Raw genomic sequence first — 25,360 nt, 5'->3', positions numbered from 1 at the left:
CCACAGTATCTGTCTCTGGGTCCAGAAGATGCTTTAAGCCCATATCCTACAGTATCTGTCTCTAGGACCAGAAGATGCTTTAAGCCCATATCCTACAGTATCTGGCTCTGGGACCAGAAGATGCTTTAAGCCCATATCCTACAGTATCTGTCTCTGGGTCCAGAAGATGCTTTAAGCCCATATCCTACAGTATCTGTCTCTGGGACCAGAAGATGCTTTAAGCCCATATCCTACAGTATCTGTCTCTAGGACCAGAAGATGCTTTAAGCCCATATCCCACAGTATCTGTCTCTGGGTCCAGAAGATGCTTTAAGCCCATATCCTACAGTATCTGTCTCTGGGACCAGAAGATGCTTTAAGCCCATATCCTACAGTATCTGGCTCTGGGACCAGAAGATGCTTTAAGCCCATATCCTACAGTATCTGGCTCTGGGACCAGAAGATGCTTTAAGCCCATATCCTACAGTATCTGTCTCTAGGACCAGAAGATGCTTTAAGCCCATATCCTACAGTATCTGTCTCTGGGACCAGAAGATGCTTTAAGCCCATATCCTACAGTATCTGGCTCTGGGACCAGAAGATGCTTTAAGCCCATATCCTACAGTATCTGTCTCTAGGACCAGAAGATGCTTTAAGCCCATATCCTACAGTATCTGTCTCTGGGACCAGAAGATGCTTTAAGCCCATATCCTACAGTATCTGTCTCTGGGACCAGAAGATGCTTTAAGCCCATATCCTACAGTATCTGGCTCTGGGACCAGAAGATGCTTTAAGCCCATATCCTACAGTATCTGTCTCTAGGACCAGAAGATGCTTTAAGCCCATATCCTACAGTATCTGGCTCTGGGACCAGAAGATGCTTTAAGCCCATATCCTACAGTATCTGTCTCTGGGACCAGAAGATGCTTTAAGCCCATATCCTACAGTATCTGTCTCTGGGACCAGAAGATGCTTTAAGCCCATATCCTACAGTATCTGGCTCTGGGACCAGAAGATGCTTTAAGCCCATATCCTACAGTATCTGTCTCTGGGACCAGATGTAAGTTTAAGGATATAGAAGCCTACACAGTCACTTACCATAGTAACCTACATTTCCCCAGCCTGTCACTGTCCCCATCTGGCCGTCAATCAGGCGCTGGCCATAGTGGGGTAAGCACACCGGCTGGATGTAGTCTACAGAAAACAGAAGGTGAAGAGGAGGGAGGGAGAGATGAGATTTAATTGAATTTAAATGTATACTTGCACAAAAATGGAGATAGTTTACTTGCTGGCTTGTGTGTTGTATTCACTACGGACAATGTTAATCTTGTCGGCTGAATGTGCGTGTTCTCAATTTCCCCACCAGCGTGATATTTTATCATGAGAATAGCTGCAATTCTGAGTCCAACCACTAGATGTCAGACAGGGCCCAATATATCTGTCCTTGATAAACAACAGGAAGTTCACTGCATTGGGGTCCAGAGGACCGAGTTTGGGAAACGCTGTCCTAGAGAGTTTTCTCTCTCGAATTATAACAATGTAATGTTTTTCTATGTACTTACAGCGATTCCAGGAAAGGAAAAATGACAGTGAAACAGAGGGCAAACTATTCTATCCAATTCTGATATCATTGTCTTTTGTCCAGGCGACTGCAGGCAGGCAGTAAAGAGGGCCTTTGTTTGGTAGTCTGACTGGAAACCTGAACCCTGAGGAAGGGAATTACCATAGTGACTCGTCCCTCATCTCTATTTCGCTTTATCACTTCTCTCTACTCCCCTTCTCTCTCTCTCTCTCTCTCTCTCTCTCTCTTCTACCTCTAAGCACACGGTGGCTTTGTCTGATGTGCCTTGAAAAAGAACAACAAATCATCACAGTATAATAAGAATATAACAATATGGGCCCGGATGTGTTTACCTGTGAAGTGCAGAGGCTGGGCCAGAGCCAGGACAGCGATGTCTCTGCTGTTGTCGTCTATGTTGGGGTCTACGAAGGGCAGGTAGCTGCTGTGGTACACCACAGTCTTTACCTCAAGAACTCTAACATTCTTATGGGTGAGCTTGTTGTAGATGGAGCCCAGTAACACCCTCCATCGAGACACCTGACGGTTCCTCCTGAGAGGGCAAACAGAATCCATGAGAAGTGTGTGTGTATGTGTGCGTGTGTGTGTGTGTGTGTGTGTGTGTGTGTGTGTGTGTGTGTGTGTGTGTGTGTGTGTGTGTGTGTGTGTGTGTGTGTGTGTGTGTGTGTGTGTGTGTGTGTGTGTGTGTGAGAGAGAGAGAGAGAGAGAGAGAGAGAGAGAGAGAAAGAGCGAGAGCGAGAGTGAAAGAGAGAGATGGAGAGAAAGATTCAGGGCTTACTCTGGGAAGCAGTGTGCTGCACTGACGATCCAGCGGTCTGAGATGATGGAGCCTCCACACTGGTGCACCCCGTCATACTGCAGACTGACCTGCCACGGCCAGCTACCCTGCCTAGCATCTACACCACCCACTATACGGTCCTCTGTCAGACTACGCCTGCCACAGTCTAGACAGACAGAAAGAGAGGGGAGGGAGGGATATGGAAGAGAAAAAGATATGGAGAAGGAGGAGACAGAGAGATAGGGAGGGAGAAGTAAAGAGATAAATAAGAGAGGGAGAGGTACAGGAGGAGAAAGAGAGATGGGGAGGAGTAAAGAGAGAGGTAACGGGGGATGCAGGAGAGAGAGAGTTAAGCCATCCTGTACAACTCTCAGGTTGCTTCTCATCACTTTGTGTAAAAAGAGTATCACGGGACCAAACCAAACCTCTCAGCTGAACCTACCTTGACAAAGCAGACTTAGAACCTGGCCAGTTTCACAGTCACTGAAAAACAACAACAACAGTTAGACACAGCAGCCTGGAACCCTACATTCCTGCTCTTCTCTACTTTTCAGCCGGCTGCTGCTTTAATAAACACTGCCTTAAGGTAATAATCTAGGAGATTTAAGAGTGTTAAAAGAATGTCTTACCAGGGATATAGAGACTCTTTGATCTTCTTGCCATAGGTCAGCTCCTTCTCATTGACACAGAAGAACTCCTCACGGTCGTTACTGCCTTCAGGGATACTGGACACGGAGTAATTCACCACGCTGGAGGGGACATAAGGCATGCATCTCTTTATTGCAGAGACTTCTATCACTGACAGATCAGTTGAAAGATCCCTGGCCTAAACCCAATGAAGTTACTTAGATGTATAACTTTTTGTACGACCCAACCAAATTCACATAGCAATGTGAGGTAAAGATCTGTCATTCTCATTGAAAGAAAGTCTGAGAAGCGGTAGAACCATTTTGTATCCTATTTTTATGCTTCCTGTCCTTAAGTTTAGATTTCGCCTCTTTTTATTTTCAGCTTTGTACACCAGCTGAAAATACAATCTTTTTTGATTTTGAAAATATATTTCACAGCTGTTTAGATTCTCTAAACTATACATTGCTTGCTTTGTGGCCATAAACTGAAATTAGGCAAACCATTAGAATTTTAGCAACCAGCCAAGGGTGGAGCAATTTCTGTGCAGCCTTCTTGCATGGCATAGGGGTACCTGCCCCCCGCACCTCTCTGATTCAGAGGGGTTGGGTTAAATGCGGAAGACACATTTCAGTTGAATGCATTCAGTTGAACAACTGACTAGGTATCCCCCTTTCCCTTTCCTTTTATGATGCTGTAGATAGTGACTCCCACTTTTGTATTTAATCTAAAGCCTTTCATATCACAATCCATCAATCTCCTCACCTGACAAAGCCCATCTCCTCACAGCTGATGTTGGCCAGGAGCTGGTTGGCCTCTGAGGAACAGAGGTGTCTCCACCGTCGCTCGGCCGAGTCAAACACCCGGAGACGCAGGTCCGAGCTTGGATTGGAGTTCACCTGGACTGGGTTGGAGCAATGAAATACTGGATCAAACAAACCATTCTATCGATTCAGATACGATATGAGGTTGGCTTTGGTGGAGTGGTTTCCCTCTCACTTACCATCATATAATCCTGTGTCTTCTTCTCTGATACAAAATGTTACTAGGATTTGAAAAACAAACAAACAAACAAAAGTCAACAACATGTAATATAAAACTGTAAAGTGCATTCACACTGTTGATGAAACAGCAAACCTCACAGAGCCTGCAAACAAATCCACTGACTGCAATCAAACAATGTTGGTAATATCTGTACCAAAGATGGGAGGATGAATTAAGATAGTTCACTCAGGCCGTTTACCATTGAAAAAATTGGTAAGTTCCTGTCTAAGGGGGTGGCTCTCCCATAGACACCAATGTGATAGCAACTGGTTCTGGTGTACTTAGTTCATTGACTTCCATTCAAACAGAAAAAAACGAGGGAGTGGGATGTTTCGCTTCCTCTTCCGTTTCTGTCTGTACTATGGAAAAACTAAAATTGCACTACATTGCCCATAAAGCACTGCTCATTGCCAAAAGGTACACATCACTACTATGTGAGAGCAGAAGCAGAGATATCTCACCTACAGCCCAGACAGCAGCTCCAATCCCCCCCAGTAGCACCACGATCAGACACACGCCCACCACGCGACATGGGGTCAGGAAGGTCACCCCCGCGCTTCCTGTAAAAGACAACACACACAACAAAAACAACACACACCACAAAAACATACCATTACGTTCAACATCACACTGAAGGTAGTCTGGCCCAGGAGTGTGAAGGTGAACGGCAAGGCACTGGAATGACAAACCACCCTTGCTGTCTCTGCAGGGCTCCCCTCTCTTCACTGGGATTCTCTGACCCTATTAAGAATGCTGAGTCATTGGCTTGCTCGTGCTCTCCCATTCCGTCCCAAGGAGGGGTGCATTACGTTGTGCCAGGCTTTTTTCAGTGGTCTGTCTGTCCTATCTGGTGTAATTATCCTGTCTTATCTAGTGTCCTGTGTGATCTAAAGTATGCTTCCTCTAATTCTCCAATCTCTCTCTCTCTCTCTCCCCATCCGGAGGACCTGAGCCCTATGACCATGCCTCAGGACTACCGGGCCTGATTACTCCTGGCTTTCCCCTTCCCCAGTCCACCTGGTCGTGCTGCTGATCCAGTTTCTGCTGTTCTGCCTGCGGTTATAGAACCCTGATCTGTTCACCGGTCATGCTACCTTGTCCCAGACCTGCTGTTTCGACCCTCGCTCTCCTCTCTCTCTCCCCCCTTCTCTCTCTACCAAACCTGCTGTCTCAACCTCTGAATGCTCGGCTATGAAAAGCCAACTGACCATGCTGGTCATCTATGAACGTTTGAACATCTTGAAGAACGATCTGGCCTTAATGGCCATGTACTCTTATAATCTCCACCAGGCACAGCGAGAAGAGGACAGGCCACCCCTCACAGCCTAGTTCCATTCTAGGTTTCTTCCTAGGTTCCTGCCTTTCTAGGGAGTTTTTCCTAGCCACCACGCTTTTACATCTGCATAGCTTGCTCTCTGGGGTTTTAGGCTGGGCATCTGTATAAGCAATTTGTGACAACTGCTGATGTAAAAAGGGCTTTATAAATAAATGTGGTTGATTTATTGACATTTACTCCTGATGTGCTGACCTGTTGCACCCTCTAAAACCACTGTGATTATTATTTGACCCTGCTGGTCATCTATGAACGTTTGAACATCTTGAAGAAGTGAAAGTGTTTTAATCAGATAGGTAAAAAGGAAGAGAGAGTGTCATAATAACACACTGGCAAATTGGCACATTGCAAAAGTACAAATGAATAGGATCAATAGTCCAAAGTCTGCTCCATTTCCATAGAGCTAAAACAAACTGCAAGCTTGATTTCAGTGCCATCTCAAGCCCCAACAAATTGTCACTGTGTCCCTAGCTAGAACACAAGGTTGGGCAGAATGAGAGGTCATTTCATTACATTAAATTGCTGATGATGATGAAAGGTCCATGAACCGACCAGTCACTAACTGTTACAAGTTTGGTTGAACCAAAACAAAGCCACACTTGATCAAGCACCGTTTACAACTTAAGTCACACTTGAGACACACTCAAGGATAGAAAAACCAACCCCCCCCCCCCACACACACACATGTAGCATGTGTAAATCTTCTGTGTTTGCAGACAGGTATCTGAGGTGCAGAGAGTGGAGTTCTGGAGTGATCATTAACCTTGCAGGCTGGCCGGCCAGCTTCAGCCTATGTGGAGACATGCCACACACCAGACCAAACCAGCAGAGCAGACCAGCAGAGACACTGACTGACTGCAAGGCATGATAAGCTCCTGACTCAGCGCAAACAAACCAACTGTCTGTGTGTGGATCCAACTCAGGTCTAACACACGTCTATAAGAATGCTCTGTAGGTAATACACAGGTCTATAAGTCGGTTCTTAAGTCTTTATGTATGCGGTAGGGCCAAGACGTTTTACTGATCTGGTCATGTGACCCTAGCTATGTGGGCAACAAACCAGTCTGATGGACACTTAAGAACAATCTCCTACAAAAACACATATACATGCTCGATAGTGATGACATCATTCAACCATTCGACACCAACAACACAAAAACAGTTGCACCATATTTCAAATTTTAATCATTTAGCAGATTTGCAGGAGCAATTAGGGTTAAATGCCTTGCTCAATGGCACAGACAGATGTTTTACTTAGTCGGCTCAGGGATTCGAACTAGCAATTTTTTGGGGTTACCAACGCTCTTAACCGCTAGGCTACCTGCCACCCACTACCTGGATCACCAAAGCTGCTTGTACAGATACAGCCTGCTGGATGAGCATGTCTCTTATCAATAACATAACACTCTTTCCCGTTGTGCCTTATACAAGGAAAACGAGCATCAACCTGATACTCTGCCAATTAAAAGAGAGGAAAATCAACATCGCACACAAAGGAGGGAGACTGGAATTCAGTGAGAAAACACTGGGGGTCCTGTAAGGCCATGGGGTCGCCGTCTGTACTCACTACAGGATATGGGCACAGTTTACAGGCAGCTGATGGCTCTTCAGAGAGTGATGGGGAAATCCTCCACTTTTCCCCCCTTACTCACCACTGTCAATCAGTGTGGACCATGCATCAACAATAAGATACATGGGTTTTTACTGAGAGAGCGTTAAAATAATAACATCAAGTACAGTTGCTTTTAAGATAAAAAAATGTATTTGGCTTTTGTATTTGTTTTCTTTTTTTTCTTTTTTTTACCTTTAAGCTTTAATTAGGCAAGTCAGTTAAGAACAAACTCGTATTTACAATGACGGTTTACCAGAAGACAAAAGGCCACCTGCGGAGCGGGGACTGGGATTTTTTTTGTTAAAATAAACCCAGCAAAAAAAGAAACGTCTCTTTTTCAGGACCCTGTCAGACGGTAGGCAATTAAGGTCACAGTTATGAAAACTTACGACACTAAAGAGGCCTTTCTACTGACTCTGAAGGGAGCTACAGGGAGACAGGACAGACAGCTGATCGTCCTCGCAGTGGCAGACCAAGTGTAACAACACCTGCACAGGATCGGTACATCCGAACATCACACCTGCGGGACAGGTACAGGATGGCAACAACTTCCCGAGTTAAACAAGGAATGCACAATCCCTCCATCAGTGCTCAGACTGTCCGCAATAGGCTGAGAGAGGCTGGACTGAGGGCTTGCAGGCCTGTTGTAAGGCAGGTCCTCACCAGACATCACCGGCAACAACGTCGCCTATGGGCACAAACCCACCGTCGCTGAACCAGACAGGACTGGCAAAAAGTGCTCTCCACTGACGAGTCGCGGTTTTGTCTCACCAGGGGTGATGGTCGGATTCACGTTTATCGTCAAAGGAATGGGTGTTACACTAATGCCTATACTCTGGAGCGGGATCGATTTGGAGGTGGAGGGTCCGTCATGGTCTGGGGTGATGTGTCACAGCATCATCGTGCTGAGCTTTGTTGTCATTGCAGACAATCTTAACGCTGTGCGTTACAGGGAAGACATCCTCCTCCCTCATGTGGTACCCTTCCTGCAGGCTCATCCTGACATGACCCTCCACCATGACAATGCCACCAGCCATACTGCTCGTTCTGTGCTTGATTTCCTGCAAGACAGAAATGTCAGTGTTCTGCCATGGCCAGCGAAGAGCCTGGATCTTAATCCCATTGAGCACGTCTGGGACTTGTTGGATTGGAGGGTGAGGGCTAGGGCCATTCCCCCCAGAAATGTCCGGGAACTTGCAGGTGCCTTGGTGGAAGAGTGGAGGAACATCTCACAGCAAGAACTGGCAAATATGGTACAGTCCATGAGGAGGATATGCACTGCAGTACTTAATGCAGCTAGTGGCCACACCAGATACTGACTGTTACTTTTGATGTTGACCCCCCCTTTGTTCAGGGACACATTATTCAATTTCTGTTAGCCACATGTCTGTGGAACTTGTTCAGTTTATGTCTCAGTTGTTGAATCTTGCTATGTTCATACAAATATTTACACATGTTAAGTTTGCTGAAAATAAACGCAGTTGACAGTGAGAGGACATTCTTTTTTTGCTGAGTTTATATAAATATAGGACAAAACACACATCACGACAAGAGAGACAACACAACACTACATAAAGAGAGACCTAAGACAACAGCATAGCAAGGTAGCAACACATGACAACACAGCATGGTAGCAACACAACATGACAACAACATGGTAGCAACACAACATGGTAGCAGCACAAAACATGGCACAAACATTATTGGGCACAGACAACAGCACAAAGGTCAAGAAGGTAGAGGCAACAATACATCACACAAAGCAGCCACAACTGTCAGTAAGAGTGTCCATGACTGAGTCTTTGAAAGAAGTGATTAAGATAAAACTGTCCAGTTTGAGTGTTTGATGCAGCTCGTTCCAGTCGTTAGCTGCAGTAAACTGAAAAGACGAGCGACCCAGGAATGTGTGTGCTTTCGGGACCTTTAACAGAATGTGACTGGCAGAACGGGTGTTGTATGTGGAGTATGTGGGCTGCAGTAGATATCTCAGATAGGGGGGAGTGAGGCCTATAAATCAGCATCAACCAGTGGGTCTTGCGACGGGTATACAGAGATGACCAGTTTACAGAGGAGTATAGAGTGCAGTGATGTGTCCTATAAGAAGCATTGGTGGCAAATCTGATGGCCGAGTGGTAAAGAACATCTAGAAGCTCGAGAGCACCCTTACCTGTCGATCTATAAATGATGTCTCCGTAATCTAGCATGGGTAGGATGGTCATCTGAATCAGGGTTAGTTTGGCAGCTGGGGTGAAAGAGGAGCGATTACGATAGAGGAAACCAAGTCTAGATTTAACTTTAGCCTGCAGCTTTGATCTGTGCTGAGAGAAAGACAGTGTACCGTCTAGCCATACTCCCAAGTACTTGTATGAGGTGACTACCTCAAGCTCTAAACCCTCAGAGGTAGTAATCACACCTGTGGGGAGAGGGGCATTCTTCTTACCAAACCACATGACCTTTGTTTTGTTGGAAGGCTTGTTGGAAACTAAGAAAGCTTTGTTGTAGAGTATTTTACAGAAAATCCGGGGAGGAACCAGCTGAGTATAAGATTGTATCATCTGCATATACTATAAATGGATGAGAGAGCTTCCTACTGCCTGAACTATGTTGCTGATGTAAACTGAGAAGAGTGTGGGGCCTAGGATCGAGCCTTGGGGTACTCCCTTGGTGACAGGCAGTGACTGAGACAGCAGATTTTCTGACTTTATACACTGCACTCTTTGAGAGAGGTAGTTAGCAGACCAGGCCAGAAATTCCTCAGAGACACCAATAAAACACACAGTTGACCTGCATAACATACAGTGAAGCTCTGTTAGTGTGATGACTGTACAGTATATAATACAATTGTCTCTTTTCAAACAATAACAGCAGTTTTGGTGCAGTCACCTATGGCAACCCCAGAGAACCCTGACTCAGCACGTTATAGGCTGCTGATTCAAGGGCTTTTCCAGATATCAGTCTGGAGCCATGATACACTGGCTCATGGGTGTGCTGGCTTTTGTTCCAACCCAGCACTAACGCGCATGAAGACCATGATTAGTTGATTGTTTGAAACAGGTATGGTCTAGAGAGCAGAACCATTCATACCCAGTCACATTGCAGAACCCTGCACTACATATTTAAGTTAGAGCATTCCTTCTCTGTACAAAAGCGATTCTCAACCTAGTTGATTTTGAGGAGACATTCTACTGATAACAAAAACTTTCCATGACTACAAAACCCATCCCAAACCCATCCACCTATGTCCTGTGAGGCCGTATCAATAGATAAATGTGTTATTGTTCCTGCCCAGGACTCTCAGTAATGACAGGGGTGAGGAAGGGACCACAGATCCTATTGACATAACTTTATCTCAGGCCAGTCTCCCTTCCAGTATTCCAGCTGCTGGTTCCAAGAAAGCCCCACATTTCCTAAACCCACTCCAGTGGATTCTGGAGTCACAGGCCTGGAGCTGGAGAACAAGCCCTGCTATTGTTTTAGCCTCTACCTGAGTACAATCTGTGTGTGGGAAATACACATATCCTTTGCTGAAGGGAGATACATTCTTCTATAAGGTGAAAGGCCTAGTTCATTCCCTTGTGTCTCTCTCAGGAAGATGGTATTCTGACTCATTTCACAATAGAAAGACAATTTCATAAAGCTACATATGTTTCTGAACTGTGACTAAAATGTCTCACACATCAATCAATGAGTCATGGAATGCCACAAATCAGCAGTTTCAGCAACTAAACCACAGATAGAGACCACAGTGTTGTACACCTGAGCCCACACCTCAACCCAGACCAAAACGAAACCAGACAACACAACAATCACCAGTCATGCTGTAACTGTTTCAGCTACACTGTACAGGATCAACTCAGAAGGAGACTGAGATGTTGTTCATTGGATGGTGACTCAGGTTTGCCAATGGCTTTACATTGAAACATAGAATCTGTCAGAGTCCTGGTGAGCATCTCTCTGACAGATTCTATGTTTCAATGTAAAGCAATGCTAGAACCCACTGGATTTAGTAAACATTGTTAAATGATTGATAATGGTGAAGGATAATGTTCTCCATTCAGAAATAACTCTAGACTCCACAATTAGATAATAAAAGAGGTTCCTTCTGTTATAGATAATAATAAATATAGAATCAAAGATGCATGGATAAAGTATCACTCCACTCTTAGAAAAATGGGTTTCTAAAGGGTTCTTTGGCTGTCCCCATAGGAAAACCCTTTTAGGTTCCAGGTAGAACCCTTTTTGTTTCCAGGTAGAACACTTTTGGGTTCCATGTAGAACCCTCTGGGGAAAGGTTTCTACATAGAACCCAACTAAGAGAACCCAACTAAGAGTGTGTGTCCTTTTATAAAAGCGAAATTATTTGAAAGATCTTCGGCAAAAACATACTGTATGAAAAACATTATATTTAAAAGGTTCTTAATCTAGATCACAAACTCAACACCACAAAAGGTAGCTTACCCCATCAAACAGCAAGCAGTGGCCAGTTCTATTAATCTTTAACGCTGATGTCTGATGTCAAATATAGAGGGAAAAATGTGGCAAGCACAATGTCTGGATATGTGTGGAACCCTCACCATTCTTTTTCTCAGTCATTTCTTCTTGCTCAAAAGTAGAAAATGAAAAGAGTTTTGAAGTTCTTTTGAAGTTCAGTGGCCCTGCTTCACAGCTCCTGTGATGGTCAACTTGCCACCCAGTCTTTTTCCCAGCCTGTATAAATAGATAGCACGGAACATGAACGTTAATAAACTTTTTGACTGGAGAGAGGTGGGTTAAACAAGTTAAATAAACCAAAGGGCAATGTGAGTTGTTTTTAGCAGATTTGACTAATAGTCCAGGCTGAAGGGGAAATTGATATTTTTCTATGTAATAAATGTGTAATAAACATGTCTCTACTGATCAGGGGTAGCTATATTGTAATTTACCACATAATTTGGATATGCTGTTTCTCCTCAGTATGCATACTAGCTAGCTACCAATAGGCCTACCATCCAGCATAGAATGATTAGGCCTACATACCTTTTATATCGAGAAACTCATAACAATCACCCTTAGACGTGAACACGGGACAGAATGTAACTGTTACTTTTCCATATGTATTTTCATGATCAAAAACAACTCACATACTTTAAAATTACAGAGTAACGTTAGTAGGTTACTCAAAATCCACACCATTCTCAGAGTACTAACCTCTCTTTTGCAACAGGTGTATGACTGCTTGTCAAATCAAGCGTGAAAAAATGAAGTTACAATCTCGGCGATTACTCTTGAGGCTCGCTGTTAACCTCCGGGGTAGCAGTATGAATAGGCTGTAAACTCCACCATGGATATTCCCAATACTTCGACAAGTGGTTGTATGCCTACAAAGAGTACGAAAAGAAAACGTTCCTCACTTTCTCCGCTTCTGCGAAAGAAAAGAGTTCTCCGCTCAAAACTGAGAATAAAATATAATGTCCGATAGATAAAACGTGTAGCTACCAACGTATTTAGACAGTTGTTTTTTCTGTAAAAACAAGACAGCTCAGCAGTTCGACTTGTTCTGTGCTCATAGCCTTTTAGAAACGGTCAAGGTAGCACACAGGTGACGTCATGAGATATCGGTTAAATGGCACCTGCAGAGCAGAGCACAGGCTTAAAGCCCTTTTGTTTTTAAAGACCATGGTTAATCAAGTGTAACCGTTAACAACCCCTTCAATTGAGATACCGTTTCCTAGTTTCACATGTATGTGTTAAGTTTAGGTAATGTTCCAGGCGATATACCAAAGTGCATTGAAGTTGAGGCATGGGTAGGCCAGTCCAGAGGTTAACACCATGCCACAGGAGCTTAATGGACAGTGCAGGACAGTGAAACATTAATGTCTAAACAATAGGGTGTAAACAGGGGGCTGGGATAAGACTGGAACTAGACAGGTCTGTAGGCATAGATCTACATATAATGGATGCTCATTGTGAGCAAGGTCTAAATAGACAGGACCAAAAACAGGCTCTAGCTTGTTTAGAGACAGTGACATTATAAGGCAGCAACAGTGCCTTGACTTTTTGTTGCAGGCTTATAATGGCAATGCTTTTCTACACGTCTATTTTTGTTTCTCAATATCCTTGACCAGTTCCTAGTTAGGAAAAAGAGAAGTGAGTGACAGACAGAAAGACAGACACTGTCGAGGTCTTCGCTGCTAATGTAAAGAAGGACAGTGAGTAAGGGAGTGGGGGAGCGTCAGAGATGGCTTTGGGAGTCTTCCAGACTGGCTGGATGAGGCTGCTCTCACTTATCCTGCAAGGTAAGACTGACATCATATTCATCATTATCATACAGAGCACACTTTTAGCATGGTATGTGAATAGACATACCAAGTATTGTATTGTAAATCATATTCATTCATTCCTTGTATCCCAGGCTGCTGTGTGGGTGTCCTCTGTAGTGACTGGGCTGTGCGTGTCCCCTCCGCTCCCCTGTGTGCCGTGGCCGGCTCGTCTGTGGTCCTCCCCTGCTCCTACGACTACCCTCAGCCCTACAGGGTGCTGTCTGAGATGTGGTGCCGGGACCAGAGCCGCTGCATCACCCCCAGGTACGTGTACCATAGCCAGGGCATCTTCCCTGAGCCAGCCTCCCAGGGCAGAGTGGAGTACCTGGGGAAGGAAGGAACCAGGAACTGCTCCCTGAGGATCTCTGATCTGAGGAGGTCTGATAGCGGGACATACGTCTTCTATTTTATCACCAACCACCCAGTGGAGAAGCCTCCTGGACAGCCTGGAGTAACCCTGCTAGTGGCAGGTAAGACCACAGTGCTTATTATATGTTTTTTTGACATGTATTTTGTGTAAATATGCCTTGTGGTCAATGATTATATGTAGATAGCAACTGACCAGTGGCGAGTTAATAAAGCCGCATTGAGTTAATAAAGCCTCATACAAACATGGTCTCTTTTTTGCTTTCTTGAGTAAGGCAGCTCCAAAACGCAGGTGTTTCAGCCTAGCTCAGTGCTTTCTGTGGTGGTGGGGCAGGCAGCATAAAATACAGAGCATAGGGGTTAGTAATGTTCTCTTGGCTCAGTGTTCTGTCACTCATGGGGACACTATGTCACAACAAAATCTACAGGGGAGAGCTCGGAAATTCATGCCCCCTGGGTGCTGCCACAGATTTACATTAGAAGTGCTCATCCAAGAAGGCTCAAGGTCATTGGCCACAGATAGAATTACGTCAAATCACGTTATATCTACCGATGCTTTGATTGGACTGATCATGTCAACATCATACTTTCAAAATCTTAGCTAGCAAGCTAGATAAGCAGTCATCATCATGAATCAAGTCGACAATCTACTGGCAAATCCTTTTCAATCCTTGTCATATGAAGATAAATTATAGATAAAACGTATCGGTGCTCATTGGCCAATTCAACAATAAGTTGTTTGGAAGCAATCAGTGGCTAACTGCAAGCATTGCAAAGCAATCATTAGCCTGCTATTCAGTGAAGTGGATGTGTGGTCCCAAGTCTAAGATGAACCTGTTTGGGCTGAAGGGGCAGTATTGAGTAGCCAGATAAAAGGTGCCCATTTCAAACGGCCTCGTACTCAATTCTTGCTCGTACAATATGCATATTATTATTACTATTGGATAGAAAACACTCTCTAGTTTCTAAAACCGTTTGAATTATATCTGTGAGTGAAACAGAACTCATTCTGCAGCAAACTTCCTGACAGGAAGTGGAAAGTCTGAAATTGAGGCTCTGTTCCAGGGGCTGCCTATTCAAGTCCATGTTATTTATTAGTTTAGATGCACTTCATACGTCTTCCACTAGATGTCGACAAGGAGTGAGAGAAGAAATGGACTGTGTAACTTGATCTGGACTCGAATTACAGCTCCTGGAATGACGTGTCCTCCATTTCCTGTTTTCAGGCAGGCGCGAAGAGGGACATGGATTTGCCTTTTGAAAAGCTGTCGTTATAGGCGACTAATATCTCCGGCTTTGATTTTATTTGATACATGTGACCATATCATCGTAAAGTATGTTTTTTCAATATAGTTTCATCAGATTATTGAACATTTTTCGGGAGTTTTGCCGTGTTCCGTTCTCTTCCGTTTGTTGACATGGAGAGCGTCGTGCCACTTGGCTAGTGCGCCTGCTAAATCGAGAGGGAAAATGGACGTTCTAAATCCAAACAACGATTGTTCTTGACAAAGGACACCTTGTCCAACATTCTGATGAAAGATCAGCAAAAGTAAGAAACATTTTATGATGCTATTTCATATATCTGTCGTACATGTGAACTAGTCGCCGACGCCCAACGTTTGGATACTCTAGCTATACCGAAGCTGCATATCGTAATGAAGTTATTTTTAGAATTCTAACACTGCGATTTCATTAAGAACTAATGGATCTATCATTTCCTATACAACATGTATTTTTTAGTTATGTTTATGAATAGCTATTTGGTCAGAATATGTGTGTCAGAAAAAGTGTCCGAAAAATATCCGGGCGTTGTGGGAAAAGTAGCTAAGTTAGCAGAATGTATAACCATTGATTTCAGCTCTAAATATGCACATTTTCGAACAAAACATAAGTGTATGTATAACCTGATGTTATAGGACTGTCATCTGATGGAGAAAATCAAGGTTAGTCAAAAATTATATATCTTTTACTGGTTTGTTACGATCGCTAACCTTTTGCTACTGGGAAATGGCATGTGTTTCTGGCTATTGTGGTAAGCTAATATAACGCTATATTGTGTTTTCGCTGTAAAACACTTGATAAATCGGAAATATTGTCTGGAATCACAAGATGCCTGTCTTTAATTTGCTATACACTATGTATTTTTCAGAAATGTTTTATGATGAGTATTTAGGTATTTGGCGTTGGTGTCTGTAATTATTCTGTCTGCTTTCGGTGCAATTTCTGATTGTAGCTGCAATGTAAACTATGATTTATACCTGAAATATGCACATTTTTCGAACAAAACATAGATTTATTGAATAACATGTTATAAGACTGTCATCTGATGAAGTTGTTTGTTGATTAGTTTGGTTGGTTCTTGGTTAGTTAGGTTGGCTTTGTGCATGCTACCTGTGCTGTGAAAAATGTCTGTCCTTTTTTGTATTTGGTGGTGAGCTAACATAAATATACGTGGTGTTTTCGCTGTAAAACATTTTAAAAATCGGACATGTTGGCTGGATTCACAAGATGTGTACCTTTCATAGGCTGTATTGGACTTGTTAATGTGTGAAAGTTAAATATTTAAAAAATATATATTTTGAATTTCGCGCCCTGCACTTGAAGTGGCTGTTGTCATATTGTGGGCGGCCTCGGGCTTGCAGCCAGAATAAGTTTTAAGGGTCTCTTTTCCTAAATTAAAAGGATAAACTTTCAACATTGGCCATGCTGTCAATGAAGCATGATTTTTACCACGCTCAAAACAACTGTTAACTCGGAACTGCAAAATCTGACTTTAGTGAGTTCAAGACAACTCGGAACTCGGGGGAAAATGATCTACGACTGGGAAAATACGTTTTGAACTTTCATCCAGGTCCTAATTGTAAATCCGGAACTCGGGCCTCTTTCTAGAGCTACGGCCTGAAGATCACTGACGTCATCATGATTCTATTTTTTTTTTTTTGTTCCCAGTTCGTATTTTTGGCATTTTATTAGGATCCCCATTAGCTATTGCAAAAGCAGCAGCTACTCTTCCTGGGGTCCACACAAAACATGAAACATGACATAATACATTAACATTAATAGACAAGAACAGCTTAAGGACAGAACTACATACACAGTTGTCTTGAAAGCACCAAAAATCCAGAGAATTGCAGACTTTGATGACAAAGTTTGATGACTAGTGAGCACAGAACAACAAGGTGAGTCCAAAAATGTATTGTATGTTGCTGCATAAATGATGTAATATGCCAGGGAGATATGTATACTGCCGATGTTCTGAATTCTGTCGCTGTACGTTTCAAAAGTACTGAACAAATAGTTATATTGACTACGTCCGTCCTAGCTCGCTCATTAATGTCTTAATCGAAATTACGGATTGCCTCTTATGCCATAGTTTGTACATCTCAGTTGTCAGTAGAAACCACATTTGTTTAAGCAAGTCAGCCATATCAGCTATGTTTTTTAAAAGGCAGTAAATTAGGCTGAATGAACTGTTTCTCTGCCAGACAAGGCTCAGCTGATAGCCAGGTGTAACAATGGTAAGGTGTTGGGACTGCTGTTGGGACTCTGCTGTCGGGACAGCTTTATGTAGGCCAGTTTGTTGGCACCGTTTGTCACCGTTGTAGTGCAAATAATGTATTGTTTAGTGTTGTGTTGTGTAGTGGCTTTGCTGGCAGCAGCACACAATTATTTATTTTTTGCCCCACCAAGATTTACATGCTAAAATTGCCACTGTATACTGTAGCTAAGAAAGTAATACAAAGTGTATGTTTTGTAGTAAGCTGTTAGTAGCCCATGTACCTCACCCTAATAATTTGATCCCTTTCCCCTCATAACTAGCCACCTGTTCTGACTTGGTGGTGCACCTATAGCCTGTCATCATTGAATATTGTAAGAGCTTTCATTGTCTGCTTATATGCCCCTTTATTTATCCTACGGTTCTGACTTGGTGTACAAAAGTTTCAAAAGTGCTGAACAAATAGTTATATTGACTACATCCGTCTTAGCTCGCTCATTAATGACCTCTTGAGCCTATGGGGGCGCCATTTCGACTTTGTAAAAATGAGTTCCCAAATTAAACTGCCTCGTACTCAATTCTTGCTCGTACAATATGCATATTATTATTACTATTGGATAGAAAACACTCTCTAGTTTCTAAAACCGTTTGAATTATTTCTCTGAGTGAAACAGAACTCATTCTGCAGCACATTTCCTGTCAGGGAGTGAGATTTCAGAAATCGAGGTCCCTGTTCTGAGGTCAGTTTATAAGTCCCCATGTAAGCCATCGGGCTACATGCACTGCATACGCCTTCCTCTAGATGTCAGTAAGCGGTGAGAATTTGAATGGAGTCGATTGCGCAATCTGGGGCCCTATATAAGACCGTGGAACGGAAGTACCGTCCTTTTCAACGGTGCGCCTGGCGCAAGAAGACATCACAATGGCGTCCTGCAAACGCTTTCGTTTTAGTAGTTCTATATCTCCGGTCATGTTTTTATTCGTTATAGGTGTTAAAGACATCATAAGGTAGTTAATTTAAACCGACTTATAGCAGTTTATAGCAGTTTATTGCGATTTTCCTGGATTTCTTTGTGATGCGCTTTCACGAGTTGGACACCTCTCCAGTGGGTGGCTAACGTTAGCGGCTATTTCGACAGGACAAGAGGACATCTTTCAACCCAAAGACGATTGTTCTGGAGAAAGGACACCTTGCCCAAGATTCTGATGGAAGCTCAGCTAATAGTAAGCAGTCTTTATGCTGTTAATTCGTACTTATGTTGACAAATGTCAAATAATAATTCCGCCATGAATTATGGTGCGGTCTCGCTTTAGCGCACGCTGTATTGCGCAGTAACGTTAATTTAAAAAATCTAACACAGCGATTGCATTAAGAACTAATTTATCTTTCATTTGCTGTCCAACTTGTATTTTTTAGTCAAGTTTATGAATAGTTTTCGATTAGAATAGGTGCCTCTCCAAGATGGCGCCGGACAGATTGCTTGAAGTTTTGGCCACTAATCACATTGTATAACCACGATTTGTGCCGCTAAATATGCACACTCTAAACTCTATATGCATTGTGTAATATGATGTTATAGGACTGTCATCTGAAGAATTCTGAGAAGGTTAGTGAAAAAATTAATATCTTTTGGTGGTTTATACGTTATCGCTATGTTTGGCTTGAATCAATGCTGTTGTGATGTTTGCTATTGTGGTAAGCTAATATAACGCTATATTGTGTTTTCGCTGTAAAACACTTAGAAAATCTGAAATATTGTCTGGATTCACAAGATCTGTGTCTTCAATTGCTGTACGCTGTGTATTTTTAAGAAATGTTTTATGATGAGTAATTAGGTAATACACGTTGTTTTTATTTGGTCGAATTTGTGATAGCTACTGATGGAGTAAAAAACTGGTGGAGTAAAAAAAGTGGTGTCTTTTGCTAACGTGGTTAGCTAATAGATTTACATATTGTGTCTTCCCTGTAAAACATTTTAAAAATCAGAAATGATGGCTGGATTCACAAGATGTGTATCTTTCATCTGGTGTCTTGGACTTGTGATTTAATGATATTTAGATGCTAGTATTTACTTGTGACGCTATGCTAGGCTATGCTAGTCAGCTTTTTTACTGATGGGGGTGCTCCCGGATCCGGGTTTGGGAGGAATTAGAGGTTAATGTCTTAATCAAAATTACGGATTGCCTCATCGTTCCCTTATGCCATAGTTTGTACATCTCAATTGTCAGTAGAAACCACATTTGTATGGCTGCAGGGGCAGTATTGAGTAGCTTGGATGAAAGGTGCACAGAGGTGCCCATATTAAAGTTGCTAATATATGCATATTATTATTCATATTGGATAGGAAACACTCTGAAGTTTCTAAAACTACTTGAATTATGTCTGTGAGTATAACATAACTCATATGGCAGGCAAAACCCTGAGAAGTTCCACTTCCTGTTTGAATTGTTTCTGAGGTGGCAGATTTTCAACCAAGCTCTCAATGAAATTACAGCGAGATATGGATGAGTTTTCACTTCCTACGGCTTCCACTAGATGTCAACAGTCAACAGAACTTTGTCTGATGACTCTAATGTGAAGGGGGGCCGAGGGAGACAGGAATGAGTAATCACTGCCACGAGCTGATCACGCATTCACCATGCGCCTTCACATGAGGAGGACGTCCGTTCCACCGTTCTTCTGAAGTCAATCTAATTCTCCGGTTGGAACGTTATTCAAGATGTATGTTAACAACATTCTAAAGATTGATTCAGTACATCGTTTGACATGTTTCTACTGACTGTTACGGAACTTTTGGACATTTCGTCACGTTATAGTGGAGGCGCTTTGTGACTTTGGAATTGTTTACCAAAGGCGCTAACCAAAGTAGCTAATTGGACATAAATAACGGACATTATCGAACAAATCAAGCATTTATTGTGGACCTGGGATTCCTAGGACTGCATTCTGATGAAGTTCATCAAAGGTAAGGAAACATTTATCATGTATTTTCTGGTTTCTGTTGACCCCAACATGGCGGCTAATTTGGCTATTGTTCTGAGCTCCGTCTCAGATTATTGCATGATTTGCTTTTTCCGTAACGTTTTTTTGAAATCTGACACAGCGGTTGCATTAAGGAGAGGTATATCTATAATTCCATGTGTATAACTTGTATTATCATCTACATTTATGATGAGTATTTCTGTTGAAACGATGTGGCTATGCAAAATCACTTGATGTTTTTGGAACTAGTGAATGTAACGCGCCAATGTAAACTCAGATTGTTTGTTATAAATATGAACTTTATCAAACAAAACATGCATGTATTGTGTAACATTAAGTCCTATGAGTGTCATCTGATGAAGATAATCAAAGGTTAGTGATTCATTTTATCTCTATTTCTGCTTTTTCTGACTGCTATCTTTCGCTGGAAAAATGGCTGTGCTTATTGTGGTTGATGGTGACCTAACATAATCGTTTGTAGTGCTTTCGCTGAAAAGCATATTTGAAATCAGACACTTTGGTGGGATTAACAACAAGAATACCTTTAAAATGATATAAGACACATGTATGTTTGAGGAATTTTAATTATGAGATTTCTGTTGTTTGAATTTGGCGCCCTGCACTTTATCTGGCTGCTGTCATATCGATCCTGGTAGCGGGATGCAGCCGGGATCTTAATTCAAACAGTTTTAGAAACTTTAGCGTGTTTACTATCCAATACTAATAATAATATGCATATATTAGCAACTGAGACTGAGGAGCTGGCCGTTTACAATGGGCACCTTTCATCCAAGCTACTCAATACTGCCCCTTCAGCCATAAGAGGTAGGAGGGATGCTGTAATGCATCGTTACATGTTCAAAACACAAACATTTAATATCAGCATTCAAGGTTGTTTCCTGTACATACAGTACCAGTCAAAAGTTTGGACACACCTACTCATTCAAGGGTTTTTCTTTATTTTTACTATTTTCTACATTGTAGAATAATAGTGAAGACATCAAAACTATGAAATAACACACATGGAATCATGTAGCAACAAAAAAAGTGTTTAACAAATCAAAATATATTTTAGATTTTAGATTCTTCAAAGTAGCCACCTTTTGTCTTGATGACAGCTATGCACATTCTTGGCATTCTCTCAACCAGCTTCACCTGGAATGCTTTTCCAACAGTCTTGAAGGAGTTCCCACATATGCTGAGCACTTTTTGGCTGCTTTTCCTTCACTCTGCGGTCCAACTCATCCCAAACCATCTCAATTGTGTTGAGGTCGGGTGATTGTGGAGGCCAGGTCATCTGATGCAGAACTCCATCACTCTCCTTCTTGGTCAAATAGTTCTTACACAGCCTGGAAGTGTGTTTGGTCATTGTCCTGTTAAAAAAACAAATGATAGTCCCACTAAGTGCAAACCAGATGTGATGGAGTATTGCTGCAGAATGTTGTGGTAGCCATGCTGGTTAAGTGTGCCTTGAATTCTAAATAAATCACTGACAGTGTCACCAGCAAAGCACCCCCACACCATCACACCTCCTCCTCCATGCTTCAAGGTGGGAACCACACATGCAGAAATCATCCGTTCACCCACTCTGCGTCTCACAAAGACACGGTGGTTGGAACCATCAGACCAAAGGACAGATTTCCACCAGTATAATGTCCATTGCTCATGTTTCTTGGCCCAAGCAAGTCTCTTCTTATTATTGGTGTCCTTTAGTAGTGATTTCTTTGCAGAAATTTGACCATGAAGGCCTGATTCACACAGTCTCCTCTGAACAGTTGATGTTGAGATATGTCTGTTACTTGAACTCTGTGAAGCATTTATTTGGGCTGGAATTTCTGAGGTTGGTAACTCTAATGAACTTATCCTCTGCAGCAAAGGTAACTCTGGGTCTTCTTTTCCTGTGGTGGTCCTCATGAGAGCTAGTTTTATCATAGCGCTTGATGGTTTTTGCGACTGCACTTGAAGAAACTTTCAAAGTTCTTGAAATGTTCCGGATTGACTGACCTTCATGTCTTAAAGTAATGATGGACTGTCATTTCTCTTTGCTTATTTGAGCTGTTCTTGCCATAATATGGACTTGGTCTTTTACCAAATAGGGCTATCTTCTGTAAACCACCCCTACCTTGTCACAACACAACTGATTGGCTCAAACGCATTAAGAAGGAAAGAAATTCCCCAAATGAACTTTTAACAATACACACCCATTAATGGAAATGCATTTCAGGCGACTACCTCATGAAGCTGGTTGAGAGAATGCCAAGAGTGTGCAAAGCTGTCATCAAGGCTGGTTACTTTGAAGAATCTCAAATCTAAAATATATTTGATTTGTTTAACATGATTCCATATGTGTAATTTCATAGATTTGATGTCTTCACTATTATTCTACAATGTAGAAAATAGTAAAAATAAAAATCCTTGAATGAATCGGTGTGTCCAAACTTTTGACTGGTACTGTACATTTAGTGTGTAACTATTTGACTCATGAGAATAGGAGAGCTGTTGAAGTTGTGGTCAGCTTCCAGCTTGTCTGCACAGAGATCAGGTCTGACCACAAGCCTCAGAGGTTCCAATGAAATGGATGTCACCATAATTTCTGAGTCACTCTGAGGAGGAGCCATTGCTTCCTTGTTTCAGTATGATCACATGATTCAGAGAGACTCTCATAGTGTTCTTACAGTTCCTCAGAAAGTTTGTCAATGTCTCAATATTTACACATTTTCTCATTAACTTACTGAAAGTCTTTCTGAGTAATAATGACAATGCTATTGTTATCTGTATGTACAGTACCAGCTGTTGACAACAACAGTGAGAGCTCTCTTGTAACTAAGAAGTTATTATACTTTAAAACCTGATGGTATAGTTGCATGTCCTACGACCACAACTACTGTATGCAAAAATTGCGGAATTGTAGCAGGAAGTCACATGGTCTTGACTGTCGGTATGGAATCGTCCTTTGGGTGACCACCCGCCCACCGCCTCTGACTCGCAATACTGCCCAGACAGCCACCACTACAAACACAACAACAACATATGGATAGACATTCCAGTGTATTTCCATTTAAAACAGGAATAGACAAATAATCTGATGTGCCCTGTACTGTTATCTGTCTGGTATGTCTTATTGGGCTCCCGAGTGGCGCAGCGGTCTAAGGCACTGCATCTCAGTGCAAGAGGCATCACCACAGTCCCTGGTTTGAATCCAGGCTGAATCACATCCAGCTGTGATGGGGAGTCCCATAGGGTGGCGCACAATTGGCCCAGTGTCGTCCGGGTTTGGCCGGGGTAGGCCGTCATTGTAAATAAGAATTTGTTCTTAACTGTCTTGCCTGGTTTAATACATAAAAAAATTGCTTACACATCTCTTGTCTACTTTCAGATCATTCCAGTGAAGTAGCAGTGTCCCTCAGTCCCGCTGGTGATGTTGTTGAGGGCAGCTCAGTGACGTTATTCTGCTGTAGAACTGCCCACACTCCAGTGGAGGGCTACACCTGGTACAAGACTGTAGGCTACGCGGCTGGTGATAAGAGACAGATGATGACCATCACCAATATCAGCGCAACAGACAGTGGAAACTACTACTGTGAGGCCCTGACCACTAATAGACCAATCCACTCCTCAGCGTTGTCTATTAATGTCCAGTGTAAGTACTTTGAAATCACAATCACAGATAATGAATGAATCAGTAACAATGTTTGTCATGAGTTTTTTTGCGACGCTCTTTGACAGGTTAGTACGTACCAGACATCTCTCATTGTTACCCAAATATAGGAAACTATACTGTAAAATAAAGTTGTTTACCTTTCTCTGCCTTCAGATGCTCCAAAGAACACATCAGTGTCAGTCAATCCTTTTGGGGAGCTAGTGATGGGCAGCTCTGTGACTCTGTCCTGCAGCAGTGATGCCAACCCTGCAGTAGAGCGCTACACCTGGTTTCAGAGGACAGAATCCCAAGCTTCACTGAGAGGGTCAGGGCAGAGTTACAGCATCACTAACATCAGCCTTGAGGACAGTGGGCAGTACTGCTGTGTAGCGATGAACAAGCATGGATCACAGAGCTATACTGTTACCATGACTGTGGGGAAAGGTAGGTGCAAGGGGATGCATTGAAAATATACAGTATTTCTAGTCTAGTCTGTAATATAACATCAAGATTATGCCACCTGTTATTGTACATTTTCCATTGAAACAAATGACAGTATGTACACGAGTGTGAAGCTATCCCTGGCCTATAGAGCTTACAGTAGTTTATTCTCTGCAGTAAATGGCCAGTCCTCCATACTGTGGAGGTTGGTGGTGACAGTGGGGATCCCCATCGCTCTGACACTGATCATCATTATAACAGTGGCTTGCATTAGGAGGTGAGTGATAAAGTTACAATATGTTTAAGAGCTAAAATTACAGTGATGTAATCTGTAATCTCTTTATGTATTGGTTTGTGCTGTATATAATTCTACAACTCCTGTACCCTTGAGAGTTTTCTTTTCATTTGATATCTACAGTATAACTTTATATTGTCTATTAACTGTATTGTAGTCTTCCATCTGATGCATTTAGTGGAAACAGAAAACATTATCAACCAAAACAGAGAATCTCCAGTAGAAAATAAAATCAATATACCAAGTTTATTAAATGATAAGTCTGATCCATAACAACTTTCCCCAACAGGAAAACTCTCCCAGCATCAAGTCAACAAGGTTACAGTCTTACAGAGACCACCATCCAGCAGCCATTACCATAATACTACATAAAGGATGACCATAACAAATGAGACACTTAAATTAACAGGAACTGAAAGGGAACTGAATTAACTCTGGTGGGAGATGTTGTGCCCAGTTTACTGCCACACAGTGGCACTGTTGTGTAGCTGTGTCCAGCTGTATTCTTTAATAACATGTACAGTAATATCTGTAGAATGTACTGTGCACCTTCAGCTCTCTACTGTAGAAAATAAGTAATTTCACTGTAATAGGCCTACTGTAATTTACTTATTTTATGATGGAGAGTTGTTGAGTACTGGATGACCAAAAGTGAAACGACAACCAGAGATTAGTTTCAATATATGTAAATATATATTTCAATTGAATTACAATGATTTAAAAATTGATCATAACATACTGTATATATAACATAACCATATGTCACAATGCAATGCTACACCACCCCAGGCTGAGCTCTGCCTATTTTTATTTTCTTTTTAAATGTAACCTTTACTTACCTAGGCAAGTCAGTTAAGAACAAATTCTATTTACAATGACGGCCTACCC

General features: G+C 42.3%; 2 protein-coding genes across 2 annotated transcripts in view; one reads left to right on the top strand and one right to left on the bottom strand.

The window, feature by feature from the left end:
- Nucleotides 1-12,644, bottom strand: part of LOC120030840 (serine protease hepsin-like) — a 15,513-nt gene extending 2,869 nt beyond the window's left edge. The window contains exons 1-10 of the mRNA XM_038976317.1: nt 12,140-12,644; nt 11,527-11,659; nt 4,469-4,567; nt 3,967-4,008; nt 3,729-3,867; nt 2,966-3,085; nt 2,779-2,819; nt 2,337-2,502; nt 1,894-2,090; nt 1,078-1,173 (exon numbers count right to left, since the gene is read on the bottom strand). Coding sequence (XP_038832245.1) covers nt 1,078-1,173; nt 1,894-2,090; nt 2,337-2,502; nt 2,779-2,819; nt 2,966-3,085; nt 3,729-3,867; nt 3,967-4,008; nt 4,469-4,567; nt 11,527-11,545 — 919 coding nt within the window. The 5' untranslated portion in view covers nt 11,546-11,659; nt 12,140-12,644. The remainder of the gene's footprint in view (nt 1-1,077; nt 1,174-1,893; nt 2,091-2,336; nt 2,503-2,778; nt 2,820-2,965; nt 3,086-3,728; nt 3,868-3,966; nt 4,009-4,468; nt 4,568-11,526; nt 11,660-12,139) is intronic.
- Nucleotides 11,512-25,360, top strand: LOC120030841 (B-cell receptor CD22-like). Its single transcript, XM_038976318.1, has 6 exons — nt 11,512-13,227; nt 13,344-13,721; nt 23,473-23,736; nt 23,911-24,180; nt 24,355-24,454; nt 24,762-25,360. The coding sequence occupies exons 1-6, from the start codon at nt 13,170-13,172 to the stop codon at nt 24,832-24,834; spliced, it is 1,143 nt and encodes a 380-aa protein (XP_038832246.1). The 5' UTR covers nt 11,512-13,169; the 3' UTR covers nt 24,835-25,360.

The sequence above is a fragment of the Salvelinus namaycush genome, chromosome 37 (assembly GCF_016432855.1).
Source record: "Salvelinus namaycush isolate Seneca chromosome 37, SaNama_1.0, whole genome shotgun sequence".
Lineage (NCBI taxonomy): Eukaryota > Metazoa > Chordata > Actinopteri > Salmoniformes > Salmonidae > Salvelinus > Salvelinus namaycush.
This window is presented reverse-complemented; position numbering and strand designations above follow the sequence as displayed.